The following is an 18,060-nucleotide window of genomic DNA, read 5'->3' as shown; positions in this document are numbered from 1 at the left end:
TTTTGTTGTTGTTAATCCTCACCCATTTTTTTTCCATTGATTTTTAGAGAGTGGAAGGAAGTGGGAAGTGAGTGGAGGGAGGGAGGAAGGGAGAGAGAGAGAGAGAGAGAGAAACAGCTATATGAGAGAGGCACATTGATTGGTTGCCTCCCTCACTCGCCCTGACTGGGGCCAGAGATCAAACTGGAAACCTAGGTACTTGCCCTTGACTAGGAATTGAACCCTCACCCTCCAGTGCATGGGCCAATGCTCTAACCACTGGCCAGGGCAGGCTTTTGATTTAGGAGCAATTCAATTTTATAACTATTCTTTATTTTTATTAATATTATTTTCATTATTTTAAAGAAATCATTATGGATAATAAAAAGAGGTTTCCTAAATAAAAATTTATGAATTCTAAAGCTGAATAAAAGCAAACTTTGTCATCCAACTTCCCCAAAACTATATCAATAAACATGTAAGGTTCTCCCATTATTGTACCATATTACATAAAGTAGAGCAAAGTTTGCACATTAAGCATCTTAAATAATCTGTTTTCCACTGATTCGTTTGTAAACTTTATTACTTATTATAAGTATCATAACTTATGTGTCATGATACTATTCAGATACATCAGTTGTAAGTAAATTATCATCCAGGTAAAGAGAGAAGAGGTAGATGGAGAACAATCAAGAAACCGCTTGTAGGCTGCAGCAGTCTGTCAGCGGGCCCACTAAGCCCAGAGGTAAGCAGAGGAAGGATTCCGTGTCAGCGGGCCCACTAAGCCCAGAGGTAAGCAGCAGAAGGATTCCCTGTCAGCAGGCCCACTAAGCCCAGAGGTAAGCAGCAGAAGGATTCCCTGTCAGCAGGCCCACTAAGCCCAGAGGTAAGCAGCAGAAGGATTCCCTGTCAGCGGGCCCACTAAGCTCAGAGGTAAGCAGAGGAAGTTTGGGCACAGGTGCCGGGAGTACTAGGGTTTGGGGGTCTTTTACATCTTTCTCTGAAACTATTTTTCTATTTGTCAATTGCTTTTCCTCTTCCCTCCTCCCACTCCTATCCATTGTCAGGCAGCGTCAGGAAGCAGTCCACCGTCGCCACCATCCATTTCCTCTTGTTTTGTTCGCTGGAAGCTAGCAGCTACAGCCATTCAAGTCTCATCAGTGGAAGCAGAAAATGATCATCATTTAATCAGCAAGTACCGAGGAAGCTCATCATCACTAGGTTCTTCCTCACCCTCCTCTTCAGGGTAAGACTGAATCCCCAACTCATTCTCCCCACTTTTTTAAATAAACTTTTTCAATTTTTGAAAACTTTACAATATCTTAGTTATGATGTTTTCTATACATTTCTTAAGTGATGTATCTAAAATGGAGACATAAATTTCTTTAAAAGATTGAGGCACATCCGATAAAATATCCTATTTCTTGCACTGCTCAACATTCCAGCAGCATAAACAAGTCCAAAGTATGAGATGCTTCATTTAGAGACCTGGTTTGTGAGGTAAAATATAGGCCTTAAATATATATATTATAAAATATCTATATGTATACACACACGTGCACAAATAACTACAAAAAATGAAATACTGTTGAGAAATGTAAGGTAGACCGCTCTGAATCCAGATTATATATAGAAAAATAATATTTTTAAAGTATCCATAAAGGGATTACATAGTAAAAAAAAAAAGTAAATCCAATGAGCTCTTAGTGATAAAAATTCTTTAAAAACATATACAATTTTTACATTTTAGGCATGATTCATGTATATTATTAAATTTATTAAATTGATCACTGAAGTATTAGTTTGAACTTATTTTATTTCACATTTATGATTAAATTTTCCAGAGATAAGCAGCGAGTGGGAAAGACTCAAGTCAAGCAAATTACTGATGGAAGTTCTTACCGTAACCCAGCTGGGAGATAATGAAGTCAAATTCCTCGATGGTATGGATGCTTGCCAGATCACCACCTTCCTTCCTACATGCGGTCAAGGCATCTCTTTGGATTTTCTTCTCCTCTCTGTGAATCTTGTAACAGTTACCTGTGTATGGCCACCACTGAGGGGGACAGTTAGTAGGCACATCACTTTCTAGAAGAAAAAAAGGATTTGGAAACCATTTAAAAGGGAAGGTGTTGGAGTTTAGTTTATTGTAATAACATTTTCTACCATTCTATATAGAAAACAGTTCACAGTTATGGACAAATAAAAGTGAGATTATTTTTTACTTCTTGCCATTCACAAAAAACTACATTGTGTTTGCTTTAAGACTAAAAAGTATGTGAATGCATATTTCATTTTTAACAAAAGCTAAATGGGAAATCTCTCTCTCTCTTTTTTTTTTTTTTAATTGTACTGCCCTCGCCGGTGTGGCTCACGTTGGTTGGAGAATCCTCTCATACACCAAAAGGTGCAGGATTCGGTTCCCAGTCAGGGCACACATCCAGGTTTCAGGTTTGATTCCCTATTGGGGCGGGTGTGAGTGGCATTCAATGTTTCCCTTTCAGGTCAATGTTTCTCTCTCTCTCTCTCTCTCTCTCTCTCTCTCTCTCTCTCTTTCCTCCCTCCTTTCCTATCTAAGATCAATACATTTTTTTAAAAAACTACTTACTAGTAGTACAGGCCACATGAAGATACAATAGACTGTCTCATTTTATCTGTGTTTCTTCATCAACAAATCTGAACTAAGCATGTTATGTAAATGCTGGAAGCACAAATGGTTTGACATACAATGCATTGTTTAAAAGAATTCAGTTTATCTCTATTCTATGAACATCAGGGAGCCAGTCATTCCTTGGAGAAGCAAGAGAAAGAGGTGTTGAAACAGAATAGAATGGGTGGGGCCAGGGGGCCAACAAGGAGCTTCTGAGACTTCAGCAGTTTGAGCTGGCCACCGAGCCTCTGAACCAACCCACTGCCAGTGACTTGCTTCCAAAAGATGACATGTAATATGTGGAACTCACAGGGATTTGATTCAGAAGTCTTTCAGGAAAAACCTGAATTTGCCACAAGTGTGTGATCATGGGCAAGTCCCATCACATAAGCCCAAGTGTCCATATATGTAAAGCATTTCTAATAATATTAATATTAATGCTAACATTAATCTACCCATTCTCACCATTTCTGAGATAGAAAACATTTGAGATAATGTGACTGTAGATTACAAATGTCACACTTTTACTATTTAATCAAACCAGGAATAGTGGCCAATATCCTAATTACTGCTGCTAATAGATTATGGTCAAGTTTCATAATTTTGATTATACATTACAAATATATTATAATATATTATAATGATAATGAGCTGAGGGAGGTAATACCTTGGGAGACAGAGACTCACCAAATGCATCTACGTATGTGCCACAGGGCCTGGCACATGGGAAGTGTAGTGAATATTGGTCAAGAAAAGAAACTGAAGTTATAGCTGATGTACAGCAGTTTATAATTACCATTTTACAGATATTATTTCAAACAGCAATTTAACATCACACTTTGCTTAAAGAGGGATTATGTTACCAAGTGAACATCAATTTATATATCTAAATTTGATATTAACTGTTCTCAAGTGTGCTGCCTCGGTAAATGTTCTATGTAGGGCACCTCTGCTGTGTGTTTAATGTGTCAGTCCTATTTTCTCTTCAAGACTGGGACTTTCTGCAACATCTTTGTTTAAGCCCAGGATTCTGTGCACAGTAGTCATTCAAGTCAATAGGTTGTTATAATGACCAAACACTCTATTATTGTAATAGAAAAATGCATATTTTCAAAAATTCTCTCAATGCAATAAAGTCAATTTGCACACTTCCGGTAGTTACCAAAAAGAAAATATGTTAGTATATCTCTGGAGCCCTCTGGTGGGATATTTTAATTTTGCTGCCTATGACGCTGAAAATAATGTCAGCAAACGCTCAGGACTTCTAACCCTGAACAGATGTACTTTTAAAAATCTTTTAAAACATGGAAACAGGCCGTGAAAGAGAGTTTGGCGGGGCAGGCACAAAAGATGGCTTGTTACTCTAGAGCAGACCTTTCCAATAGGTATATAATGGGAGCCACCTACACAATTACAAATGTCCTAGTTGTGATGTGAAATAAACATAAAAAGAACCAAGTAAATTAAATTTTAATAAGATATTTCATTTAACCCAATTTATCCAAAATATCCATTTTAACATGCAATCAATTTTTAAAAATAAACAATGAGCTATTTCACTTTTTTTGCCTAAAAAGTCTTGGAAGCCCAGTATGTATTTTACATTACAGCACATGTCCGTCGGAACTAGCCACTTTCATGTGCTCAATGGCCACATGTGGTTAAGAGGCTATTGAACTAGAGAGCGCAGCTGTCGGGGCCCAGGAATTATGGGCAGATAGGGTGATGTTGCAAGGACCAACACGGTCTGAGGTGGGATCCTTGACCGAGAGATCACCAGTCAGGTGCTGTATAGTTTGATTTCTGATATGCTTTTCAAAATCTGGTTTACTTGACTCTATAGATAAGATAGCATGATTAACCCAGGAGATATATAGAGAAATTTAAAAACCACTGGGATGGGAAGTGTTAGCAAGTGATGTAATTTGAGGAACAGTAGAGAAATGGGAATAATTTATTATGTGTTTGACAATATGAACCAATGTTCATAGGAGGAATGGGTATCCATATTCCCACTTCATAGGTGAGGAGCCTAAAACTGAGGGATTAAGCAACAAGGTCAAGTTACAGAATTCTGCCTCCTGTACCAGGGAAACTATACAACAACCATTCTCCTCATCCCCAGAGGGGCACTTGCAAGTCTTCTGAAGGAGAATTGTACCAGCTCTTCCAAGGAGGAAGAGTGACACTATCTCTCCCCTGGGAGCAACGGAGGAGATAAAGTACAAGAATGAAGGAGGGCTCCCTGAGGCAGGCCAGAGCCATAGTGGTGACCCTGTGAAGTGTGATCAGACCCATAACCGGGACCCTCGTCTATGTTCACCGGAGATCTTGGCCACATCTCCATCTACTAAAATTGCAAGCACAGCTTCTCTTTGATCAGCAACTTCACTTCTAGCAATTATCACCTGTATCAAATTACATGTGTATAAAGTTATTCACTGTAGGACTGTTTGTAACAATAAAAATTGGAAGTAAACTAAGATCCATATATAGGGCACTTGTCAAAAAAAGAAATATATATATATATATATATATATATATATATATATATATATATTCTCTCTCTGTAATGGCTTATTGCACAGCCATAAAAATTCACACATAATTTTTATGTACTATATAGAATGATGTCCTAAATTGTCATTAAGTGAAAACAGTAAAGAATATATGTATAGCATGCTTCCATTTGTATGGAACAGATAAAAATAATCATAAACATATTTGTTTATATATTCATAGAATAATTCAATAAAGATATACATCCAGATACAGTTACTCAGGGATGGTATGTGGGAGTTAGAAGTAAGAGATTAGAAGAAAATATTATTATTTTGTACTTTTTTATTTTCTAGCCATGTCAATCATATTTTAAAATAAATAAAATTGCTTTTAAAATTCAAGGAGAAAAAAGTTAATGACACACAGATTTCCCAAGCACAATATATATATATAAATTTCTTTAAAGTACTGTGTTCCTACAAAAATAACTATTAGTGAAAAATATGTACTTTGTTTGCTTCTGGCCAATTTGTAGAAAGAATGCAGTCTTGCCTTAGTAGTTTAATTCTTCCATAAAATTATGATAGCATAATTGAATTTTTCTCTCTGTTGTAGCCTATATGTAAAATTCAATTATTACTTTTGGGATGTTATATTCCATTTTTGTGAAGACTTCAATGTACAATGTTAATTTGAATAGCAGTAGAGCCCAGATAGACCCTAAATAGTGAGGACATTAAAAAAAATAATATATATATATATATATATATATATATATATATATATATATATATATATTTTGCAACCTTAGCTGGTTTGGCTCAGTAAATAGAGCATCAGCCCAAAGACTAAAGGGTCCTGGGTTCAATTCCAGTCAAGGGCACATGCGTAGGTTGCAGGTTTGATCCTCAGTAGGGGGCATGCAGGAGGCAGCCGATCAATGATTCCCTCTCATCATTGATGTTTCTAACTCTCTCCCTTTCCCTTCCTCTCTGAAATCAATAAAAATATATTTTTTAAAATCTCTTCCAGACATATATTTCCTAGCTTGGATTCTGATTTTGTCACATGTGCATGTCTTATATGGCCTTTGAATATCTTTCTCTTCACCTGTAATGTGTGAATGAGAATACCTAACTCATAGGCTGCTGTGAAGATAAAGTTCTAACTTGTGTTGTCAAAGGCTTTGCACACGCCTGAACCCCACAGCACACTCGGAAAAGGGCAGTGGCCAGGGTAGGAACCAGCAAAAAGCAACGTTGTAGGAACGTCATTAAGTTGACTCCATAAATTATCCACCAAACCTGTCCTTTCATACAGTGTGACTCACCTGTAACTTTCTCGTTAAATTACATTTTATGTGCTTCGGATCAAATAGATCACTTACCCAAGGGAATAACAAAAGGATTCAAAGTTGCGTTGCCCTTTTTACAGATGTAGCCTAGTTTCTGAGCACAGTTCAGGTTTTCCCACTTAGCGTTCTTCCCAGGGTTTAGTGACACACAGCTTTGTCCAGGTTCTGCTGATGGACTTCCTTGGGGGAAAAGAAAAAATAAAATGGGAGCATTACAGGTATTACAAGTTAGATAGCCCCTCAGCCCCCATCGCCATCCTCGGGGACTAATGGCTCCCCATCCCATCTGTTGCTACACATCCACAAATAAATGTTTATTGGCTGCAGAGTAAAAACCACATTGGGTGTCTGTTTTCTTGTTGGATCATTTCAATGACTAAAATTCTGATTATGCAAATTTACTTCTTAAAATAACTTCTTTCCATAATATCAAAAATAAAGCTGGACCTTAAAACCTGAACAATCTTCATCTTCGGTTATGGATGTATAATAGAGATGTACCTAACCAAAAAACAAACAAACAAACAAACAAAAAAACAGCTCTATTAAGCACTGTCAATACCTACCAAGAAAACAAAGTCAAGCTCACTGTGAAGACCAGACTAGAGCATTTCTGGACATGGGAAGACTTTCTCCAATTAAAAAGAGGAGACAGAAAAGGAAGACGATGGAGAGGAGAAAGACAGGGGAGGGTTGCTGGAGGCAGTAATGTGTGCTGAAAAGTGCACCCAGAACTATGACTCAAGATTTTTCAACTTGGCCTGCAAAGAATATTTTTAATATCTGACCCCGTATCCCATTTTAATCAGGAACTGATTAGAGAACCAGATAAAGGCAACTTTGTTAACACAAGTGATATAAGCTAGTTCCATTGCACACCTGAAGACAGGGTGAATGAGCCACATTTTGTTAATGACTACTTTCTGACTTTTGACATGTATATAACCTGCGTCTGGACCTCACTCTCCCTTCCTGTAAGATGGGAATCATGTTACCTGCTCCAGAAAGCCTTTGTCAAAATTTTTTGAAAGTTGCCTGAATAGCATACAAAGAAAAAAATTGTTAGTGATAAGGATGTTTTTAAAATGTGTTAATATTGTGACAAAACTCACAATATAACTGACTAAGAGATAAGGTGTCAGTGTCAGTACTAGAAAGAAACTTTCAAGAAACAATAATAAATTTTATAGCTATTGGTTAATATGTTGACTAATAAATCATGTTATACATTTATTTATCAGTACAACACGATGACCAACTTTAATATATTAATTAGTTGTCCTTAAATGGTTACCATAGTTATAGATTTGAATTTATACCCCTACATCACCAAATAAATGTATTTAAATAAATGTGTTACTTGGTCATAACTACTCAATTGAATGCTTGATTGAACACTTTAAATAATAAAAATTGCTAATACCCCACAGAGTTTCTAATTCTAGTTGAAGAAATCTCATACTATTTCGTAAGGTGATTTAATTTGGACTTACTTCTCAGGAACTTGATTTAATAAGGAAGCTCACTTCTTTTATTTTCTTATTAACATCGTAATTTCATTGCTCACCTTCACTAAATTAACCTCCAAATTTCCTCACTGAACTCTCAGAATGCGGGTGGCTAAGTATTGTAATCACCACCCCTCAAAAGAATACTAAATAAGTGACCTGTCCTGCCTAATGTTGTACAATAATTAAGCAAGAAAGACGAATAAACTCATCCCCTCATAAATGATTATTTCTGTCTATTGATCTGATTGACCCCAACTGGTATTCTCCCGTTTACTTTGGCTGAGTGAGTAGGCAGACAAATCAAATCCTCACCCATAAAAAAGGACACCTTCTGTTCCTTTGCAGCAATGTTCACTTCCCATGTTCTAGAAGAAGAGACCTGATACTACCCGTAGGACTCTAGTGACAGCCTTTTACCATCCTGCATTGAAGGTTATAGCTCATAGTAAAATCTAAGCAATTTAAACCAAAATAGATTCTCTAAAAATTATCTCCCATGTTTCAGCATCTATTTTGAATATTATTTTACTGAAGTTTTTTTTCTTTTTCATAGCATACCTCAATAATACAAAAATGCAGAGCTTAGTTATCTAAACCAAATGCAAGAACCACTTAATGGCTTTAAAAATAAATGTCCAAAAAAAACAGCACATCAGTTTTTTTTCCATAGCAGAACCTGTAAATGAGGGTGTGACCTATAGGTTATGCCTTTCCCACGTGCATGGCAGACATCACTAATTGTTCTTTGCACTCTTTCTGAATGAACCAAGATTGATATAGGGGTGGGAGTTCAGAACCATGCTCAATGGATTGCCTCATGTAACTTCTAACATTGGCTGGTAATGGTGAATAAGAAGAAAATTTTTTGTCATCATTGGTCTTTCTTGTTTTCTCTGAATAATTGATGTATATGTGGAACACATTTATTATTTCATTTCCTTTTTTGTTCTGTTACCTGTATGTTATGACAATGTAGAAATAATTAGTTCAGGAATTTTCTGTCCTCCAGAAAATTAAAAAGCTGTGAAAGGCTTGGTCATCTCCAAATGTTTTATGCCTAACAAATCAAGAAGATTCTTAGAACTCATACTGTAACAGAGACTTGTATTGATTTCTGTGATAATCCTGCCTGACAAGTCCTCATCCCAGGAAGCTGGTATAATCCTACAGTTTTAGTTTATTCAAATCTAGTTGGCAGATTTCAAATCAAGGTGAGAAATGAATGGAATTTGATAGTCTCCCAACTATTTATTCTCTTTTAAACCTACACATGAGATGATGAAGGTCCCCATGGTATCAAGAAAAATTAAGTTTAGATGAATTCAACCACAGACAAGTTTTACCCTACCTGGTAACCAGTTTAAATAGCGGAATGGACTGCCACCACTCCATTGCCATCCACTGTTTGAACCCAGACTGTTAAGTCCAATCCAGAGTCCTGAAGTCAAGGAACTGGTTAATCCTATACAACAAAAGCAAAAACAGAAACAAAACTCATATTCAGAAAAGACAGAGAAATTAAATTCAGAAGTAAGCACTATTTAAGACATATATCTATACTTTGACATTCCTCATCTGCTGTAGGTATCTCTGATACCGCTGTAATTAGCTAGTTGTTAATAACTAGAAGCCCAGTGCACAAATTCATGCACCAGCATGGTCCCTCGGCCTAGCCTGAGAAATCAAGCTGAAACCAGCTCTCCGACATACTCTGGGGGTTCCAGATTGTGAGAGGGCACGGGCCAGGCCGAGGGACCCCAATCAGGGCTGGGGAGGGATGCGGGAGGTTGGCCAGCTGGGAAGGGACTGTGGGAGGGCTCCAGGGCATGTCTGGCCCTTCTCACTCAGTCTTGATCAGCCAGATCCCAGCAGCAAGCTAACCTACTGGTCAGAGCATCTGCCCCTGGTGGTCAGTGCACATCATAGCGAGTGGTTGAGTGGCCTTAGCATATCATTAGCATATTACGCTTTGATTGGTTGAATGGACAACCAGACAACTGGACACTTAGTATATTAGGCTTTTATTATATAAGATAGGAGAGGAGCAGAATAGGAAGGCCAGACATTATAGACATGTCATTTGGGCAGCTTCACCAGGAAGCTGCAGCTTTGTACTCAACGAGGGAACCACCCTTCTATTCCTTGCAAAACACTGGGGAAGGGATCCCAAAAAAGGAAAAATAGCCCTGGTCGGCTTGGCTCAGTGGATAGAGCGTCGACCTTCGGATTGAGGGGTCCCAGGTTTGATTCCGGCCAAGGGCACATGCCTGGGTTGTGGGTTTGATCCCCAGTGTGGGTGTGCAGGAGGAAGCCAATCAATGATTCTCTCTCATCATTGATGTTTCTATCTCTCTCTCCTTCTCCCTTCCTCTCTGAAATCAATAAAGAAATTTGTTTTTAAAAAAAGGGAAAATAGACACATGCCCAGAAAACATCATTGGTGTGACACAGAAAAGGTACTTGCCTGTCAATCATACCTGGAACAGAGATGGTTGGCCAGAATGGGCAGTGCCCACTGCAAGCATGGGAAAATTTGGGAACACATAATCTTCTAAACAAAGAAATTCTCTCTCTTGTTGCTCTTATGCTCTTGGCTCACTCTTGGCTTCCTTGCATTCACCTGTGATTCCTCCATAGCCATGTTTACCCGTGGACCCTATATGCAATGGCCTGATGAATTACAGTGGGGAAACACAAAGTAAGCCAGCCTGATGCTGGATTGGACTGTGCAGACCTGGAAAGGGAACTCCGGACACGGGCTCTGATTTTAGCTCTACCGAAGCCCCAGATACAATTCTTCTATGACTGGGCAAAAGGAAATGGGACTTTGGAAACCCAGGGGTGTAATTCCTTAGAAAGAAAGCTTTCTACTATACATCCTCCTCCCATGGGGGCCTCCGGAAATGCTTATTCCAGGGGCACCCCAAGAACCCCATTCCATGAGCAACTGGGGGAGAAGAGGCCCTCTCCTATCCTGTAACACTCCTAGGCTTGTTTTGAAGAATTAAATTAAGTATTAAAGTAAGACCTGACACATAGTATGAGCCCAATAAATGTAAGCTATTGGCATTTTTTAAAATAATTTTATTGATTTTTTACAGAGAGGAAGGGAGAGGGACAGAGAGTTAGAAACATCAATGATGAGAGAGAAACATCGACCAGCTGCCTCCTGCACACTCCCTACTAGGGATGTGCCTGCAACCAAGGTACATGCCCTTGACCAGAATCGAACCCGGGACCCTTGAGTCCGCAGGCTGACGCTCTATCCACTGAGCCACACCAGTCAAGGCGCCATTTTTTTTATTATTATTATTCCACGTAAAGTCAGTTTGGCAAAAAAAATGTGATTTAGAAACAAAACTTAAACTTTCTGTCAAATATATCACTTAAAGCCGATGAGCATCAGCCACACTTTTTTTTCCTCTGATGATTTTCTGTAATTTTATGAGACCAAGTTTTTTTACTATGACATTATTTTCTATGACATTACTATAGAAAACATCAATTCCACATGCTAAACATTTTGATTATTAGTTTTTCTGAATGTATTATCTGAAATAGTTCTATGCCTACTTTTGAATTTAGTTATAACAGAGGCTGCTTTAATGTCCACTATTACGTTGGCAATTTTTTTCTATATTGAGGTCCAATGTGTTTTTCAGCCAGCAACGACAGAAACTGGCAAAAACAATCAGAGCAACAAGCCAAATTTCACTTCCTATATCTTCTTTCAGTTCTGTAAATCCTAATCATGCACAAATTTAGTTATCATTCTGATTCAGGAATTGAGGATTAAATGCAGTGTGCCAACATTTTTGAGGTTAGAAACAGAAGTGAGGATGATGAAACGATGGTGAGTGATAGAACGGGCTGCTTGGGCAGAAGCAGTTAGCCCTGCAGACACTGTGCATTCAGATTGTCAGTTTAGAATAAATTTACTGGAGTAAGGAGTGTTGACTTATAATTAAGGGTTCTATTTAGTGCGTTGGGGACCACCAGATCCTTGATTACTTTTTGTTAGTGAGACCCAGGCAGAGTGAAATGGAAAGACAGCCCTGAATTCCGATTCAGCCACTTTCTGAACACGAGACATTAGGCAAGTATCTCATTTCTATTCCTAGTCTGTTATCTCATCTACAGAGGGAGGACAATAATATTCATGGAGGAGGTGGGTGTGAGCTATAGAACTAAAGTCATGTGTCTGGCACTCCGTAGCTGCTCAATAAATGACAGGTCATTTGATCTCAAAGTCATAAAACGGGCTTACACTTTCTTAAAATATTTTTTATTGATTTCAGAGAAAGGAAAGGAGAGGGAGAGAGAGAGAAAAAAAAAAACACATGAGAGAGAATCATCAATCAGCTGCCTCCTGCAGGCCCTCTACTGGGGATCTAGCCTGCAACCTGGGCATGTACCCTGACCAGGAATAGAACCATGACCTCCTGGTTCATGGGTCAATGTTCAACCATTGAGCAACACTGGCCAGGTGGATTTACACATTTTTTAAAAATGATATTTACTCCAAAAATCCTCACATAAAAGAAATCTTATCTTAAAAATATAGCTGGGGGCGGGGGGGGGGGAGTTGGTTTTTTTTTTTTTTTTCATTTTAGTGGCATGTTTCCCAAAATGGAGTAGATCAAAATCCCCATTTACACAATTATTTTCTAGATTCTTCCCTGATCTATCCCAGTAAATTTCAAATATCATGAATATCTCCCCTCCAAGAAAAAAAAATCTGCTTGTTTGTTTTTTAATTTTTCATACCCCCCCCCCCCTCCCGCCCCAGTAATGCATGATATTGTTGATTTGGAGAAAAGCCGGAAATGTTAAAAATATGCTGACTAAAATTCGGGGCGGGGGGGGGGGGGGGTTGGGTAAGATTTAAATATGAATCTGAGCTGAACTCAGCCTCTGAATCTCTTAGAGCTTGTTTGCTCTCCTGAGGGACACAACAATTTCCCTCATTGATTAGGGAAGCATTTCCTGCAGCTGGAGCCTGACAGTGGGGCCAGGCACCGGGAATGAGTCTAGAGCTGGGCAGAGCTGTTGTCCTGCCAACATCACTGCTTTCCTCTGTGTAACTGGGGAAGAAAGTTAAAAAGTAATCTGTGTCCGGTCCTTTGGCTTCCCAAAAGCCAGAAAACAAGTAAAACTTGAAAGAGTCAAGATAACACAACCCCAAAACAAATTCCTTAAAATTTTTTTTAAAAAGCAGCCAATTGAAACCATTTCAACTCTGATAGATTTTTCTTTCACTCAAGCAAGTGTGCAAAAATAACACCAGGATTGTCTGAAATCATCTTTTCTCCTCCTTAATCATCTACATGAGTTTAGTTTTGTCTCTTTCTGTGCTTTATTCTCCTCCTTATTTTTATACATGGTTGTAAATACTAATCACCCTGATTCTTTGTCCCAATATTAGAGAGACCCAAAACGCCAACCCCAAACAGAATTATTGAGCAGCCTGAGGCATATTCTCATCTCCGAGTTTATGAATGCACACAGCGAGGTCAGGTTGCTTTTCTATCACCAATCTCCTTAATAATAATGGAAAGAAAATGGGGAGTTGCTGCCTAGACTGAAAGGAGAAAATTAATAAATGTTACCCTTGGTGCTCAAGGATTGCAAGAAATACTTCATTACAGTGGAACAGTCCATGATATAGTGCTCAAAAATGGACGAGGAATAGATAAATATTTCTTACCCAGTTACATTTTGTTTGTGTATTTCACAAGGCTGTACTAAATAAATGTATGTCATAATTTCCACCAAAAACTAGAATGCAATAAACATCTTCAAATTAAATTAAAAACGAATTACTTATGAGAGAAATATGTCCTCGTTGATGAAAACTATCATCTGAAAAAAGCTGGAGAAAGTGAAATCCTAGAAAATGAGGTAAGGCTGGGACCCTGCTCTAACTCTCCCCTTTAACAAATGAACTCACGGAGGCATAGAAGTCTCAGGTGACCTCACCAAGGTTCCCCAACTGTTAGGCAGGAAGTTAGACTTGAGCTCGGGGCCCTGGGGTCCTGAACAGCCAGCAGACGGGTTCAGAACCAGACGGTTCTTGGCACAAACAGAGGAAAAGGACATGACCTCAATGCAACCTTACCACAGCCCTGGACTAATTACAATAAAATTTTCATTGCATTTTTGATCCCCCACCCTGTGGGGTTTTTTTGTATGCATTATGGATAAGGGCATGCCCAGAAGAAATAGACTTATGTAACCCTTTTCTGTCAATCATACTTGCATGCAAATGAAAGTCTCCACCCAGAAAATCCCTCATTTAAACCATATAACCCAGGATTTCGGGGCCATTGTCTCTCTCAACTGGCTTGCTCCTTGCTTGGAGTATATCTCCAATAAATCCCACTTTGCTTTACTTTCATTTTTGTTCATCTTAAAAATGTTTCCTGGCCCTAGCCAGTTTAGCTCAGTGGTAGAGCATCAGCCTGCAAACTGAAGGGTCCCAGGTTTGATTCCCGTCAAGGGCGCATGCCTGGGTTGTGGGCTTGATCCCCAGTGGGGGGCGTGCAGGAGGCAGCCTTTCAATGATTCTCTCTCATCATTGATGTTTCTATCTCTCTCCATCTCCCTTCCTCTCTGAAATCAATAAAAAATACATTAAAAAAATGTTTTCTGCGTCGATAAGAAGAACCAAGGTCCCAGCCTGTAACCCCCATCAGTAACACAGCTTCACGGTGCTGTGCCCAGGCCGGCTGGCTCCGGTCCATGCTCTTTACCCTTCCACTCTGCTGCCTGGTGACCGGTCAGATGCAATTTGTAGGCGCTGCCGATACAGCAGGTACTAACGTAGTGCTTTGCCAAGTGTGGCCGCCCAACGACTTGCCCCAGAATCATCTGGAGGGTTGAGAATATGCAAATTCCTGGCCCCACATCACACCTAATGAGCTAGAATCTCATTGCATCAGGCACCTTCACTTTAACAAAGTTTTCTGGTGATAAATAAGCAACTTAACATCTAGGAACTACCGCTCTGACTGCCCGCTTGCCATAAACTGACCATTTGTCCAAATATGAGGCTGATTGCTAAATAATATTTTGATTGTGCTGCATCATTTGTCAGTCAACAAACATTCATGGAGACTCTTGCCCTTGGAAGATTCTGTGTGATGCCCTTTGGGGTGGGGACAAAAACATTCACAAGACATTCCTCATTTTCAGCCATTTACCTGCATAATCCATTCTCCACACAGCCTTCAGTTTTTTTCTTGATGGCACTTACTATAATTTGCGTTTATTTGTTAGTTTTCTTAGTTGTGTGTGTTTTCCCCATTGGACTTTTAGCTCCAAATGGACAGCACATGTCTGGTGTTGGTCACCACTGTGTCACCAGGACCTAGCATAATGCTTTTCCCACAGATACCAGCCATCTTGTTGAATGAATGAATAAAAACACCAAATGAATGTATTTATAACTTTGTAGGGGAAGCAGGACATATATGTAACTAACTGTTATAGAAGTATTAATCAAATGAGAGAAATGGAGATGGAAATGGAGAAGCACCGCATTTCAGCTGTATAAAGTTTGTGAAATTCTAGGTACAAGAAATGTCATGAGGGAAAATGTGGAAGTGAGAAAGTATGGCACGTGGATGAGGAATCCAAAACTTTTCCTTTATCAAGGCTAAGAAATGCATGAAGGAGAAGAGTAGTCAGTGGGCAGATGACAGCCATTGAGAACCAGGCAAAAGTGTTTTGAATTGTTTGATAGGAAGGGAGAAGCCACTAAGGATTTTTCAAGCATGGTAGTCACAGGATCAGAGATATACAGGGTGTCCCCCCAAAAATGTATGCACCCTTTAACAGTTTATAGCTCAAGTTTGAAAATGAAATCTATTTTAATAAACCCTGCCTTTATAATTATTCAAAGTGTGTGTAGACATTTCGGGGGACACGCTCTATTAGTCTAACAGCAATGTCAGGGTAAACCGGGGAGAGGGCGGGTATCTGGAGCAAGGAAGTGGGCATGCTTTTCTCTCACCCTCATTTCTGGTCCTAATCTCTCTGTTCCCCAAGAGGATTGTCAAAACTCCATCAAATTCTTTCATTTCAAGCAAACATTGGCCTTTTTAATCTTCACAATCCTATAAGAACAGAAGCTTTAAGAACAAACACCACAGCCCTAACCAATTTGGCTCAGTGGAGAGAGCGTCGGCCTACGGACTCAAGGGTCCCAGGTTCAATTCCAGTCAAGGGCATGTACCTTGGTTGCGGGCACATCCCCAGTAGGAGGTGTGCAGGAGGCAGCTGATCAGATGTTTCTATCTCATTGATGTTTCTAACTCTCTATCCCTCTCTCTTCGTCTCTGTAAAAAATATCAATGAAATATATTTTAAAAAACAAAACAAAAACAAAAACCACCATATCGTGGAAAGTGTCATTCAGACCTGCAAACCATTAGAGAGTCTGGGAGTTCTAGGAAGGGGAGACAGGGAGGACTCAGTTTGAGAGCCACTCTTGGCGTGCCCCTGCTTACGGCAGCATTGCATTTAACATTGTGAGCTCTGTGATGCTAATGGAAGATCTTGGGCTCCAGGTTAGACCTTCAATATTTGACCAGCATGGTATCCATGTCTTATGTCCAAGAATCACATCACTGATTCATTGTGGCACCACCTACTATGAGCCTAGATCAGTGGTCGGCAAACCGCAGCTCGCGAGCCACATGTGGCTCTTTGACCCTTGAGTGTGGCTCTTCCACAAAATACCACGTGTGGGCGCGCATGCACAGTGCGATTGAAACTTCGTGGCCCATGCGCAGAAGTCGGTTTTCGGCCTGGGCGAGTCTATTTTGAAGAAGTGGCATTAGAAGAAGTGGGGGGTGTGGGTCGGTCCGGCGACGGGAGACGTGGTGCAGGCGGTCAGGGGGATACGCAGCACAGCACGGGAGAGGCACCAAATATCAACAGTACTTAAACTATATACGTCGGTTAATAACAATGTACCTACCTATATAGTTTAAGTTTAAAAAATTTGGCTCTCAAAAGAAATTTCAGTCGTTGTACTGTTGATATTTGGCTCTGTTGACTAATGAGTTTGCCGGCCACTGGCCTAGATTAACACCCAGAGTCCTTATCAGCACGGGTTCTGTCACAACTGATAGAACAAAGCTAGCTCCTGGGAACAAACCTTACTTACCCTCCCAGAGTCTTTTCAAGATGCAAATTTGTCATACCATCTGCTTAGGGACTGATTCTATTATGATATCTATAGTCAATTGTGTTGTCTGCTTTTAAGTTAAACTATACCGAAAGAAAATAACCATGATCTTTACTTACAAATTTTTCTTTTCATGTCATTACCTGTCATGTATGTTTGCTCATGTATTTCTGTGATGCTCAGGAGTTCGGCACTCTGTTGTTGGCAGCTCTTCCATGCTTGGTGCCAAGTTAAAGCAGATTTGGAGTTTATCTGGTAGGAAACACCAGTAAGTGGATCTTTGTTCCATAAGTTTTCACTGCCTTCGACTGTAAAAGAAGTCAAATGGAATTGGCTGTTATGCCTAGGGAAGCTTTTCAGTGAACAATATTTTTTAAAAATCCTCAACGCATTATTGCCTCAAACCTTATATTTCTTTTCCTTTTTTTCTACTTATTTTTAAAGTGCCTATGATATTTTCTTCATTCTTGAAATGAAGAGGGGCAGTTTTCAAAAGCTAAACCACACCCAATCCTTGGTATGCGCCTAAGGAAAAAAGGGGGAGGGGCATTATCTCCCTATTTTTCCATTGGCAGGTTTGGGATCAGATGAACTGGGAAGTGAGGCAATTGCAAAAACTAAGAATAGAGATACCATCTCAACTGCCTTAATCTAAAAGAATGTAAGGGGAGAAGAGAAAATAAGTATACGTCTTCTCTCAGCAAGTGAATATATTGCCTGCGCATTCTAGTTTGGTCATTCAGTGGTTCTCAACCTTCTGGCCCTTTAAATACAGTTCCTCCTGTTGTGACCCAACCATAAAATTATTCTCGTTGCTACTTCATAACTGTAATGTTGCTACTGTTATGAATCGTAATGTAAATATCTGATA

At 39.4% G+C, this 18,060-nt stretch overlaps 1 protein-coding gene across 1 annotated transcript in view; it reads right to left on the bottom strand.

The window, feature by feature from the left end:
* The window catches only part of MRC1 (mannose receptor C-type 1), a 96,318-nt gene that overhangs the window by 51,815 nt on the left and 26,443 nt on the right, over nucleotides 1-18,060 (bottom strand). Inside the window, exons 4-7 of the mRNA XM_081097765.1 lie at nucleotides 17,333-17,497; nucleotides 9,345-9,458; nucleotides 6,519-6,665; nucleotides 1,882-2,067 (exon numbers count right to left, since the gene is read on the bottom strand). Of these exons, the coding sequence (XP_080953891.1) occupies nucleotides 1,882-2,067; nucleotides 6,519-6,665; nucleotides 9,345-9,458; nucleotides 17,333-17,497 (612 nt within the window). The remainder of the gene's footprint in view (nucleotides 1-1,881; nucleotides 2,068-6,518; nucleotides 6,666-9,344; nucleotides 9,459-17,332; nucleotides 17,498-18,060) is intronic.

This window comes from Myotis nattereri, assembly GCF_964212035.1.
Source record: "Myotis nattereri genome assembly, chromosome: 1".
NCBI classification, from domain to species: domain Eukaryota; kingdom Metazoa; phylum Chordata; class Mammalia; order Chiroptera; family Vespertilionidae; genus Myotis; species Myotis nattereri.
Note: the sequence above shows the minus strand (reverse complement) of the source record. Positions and strands in the feature narration are given on the sequence as shown.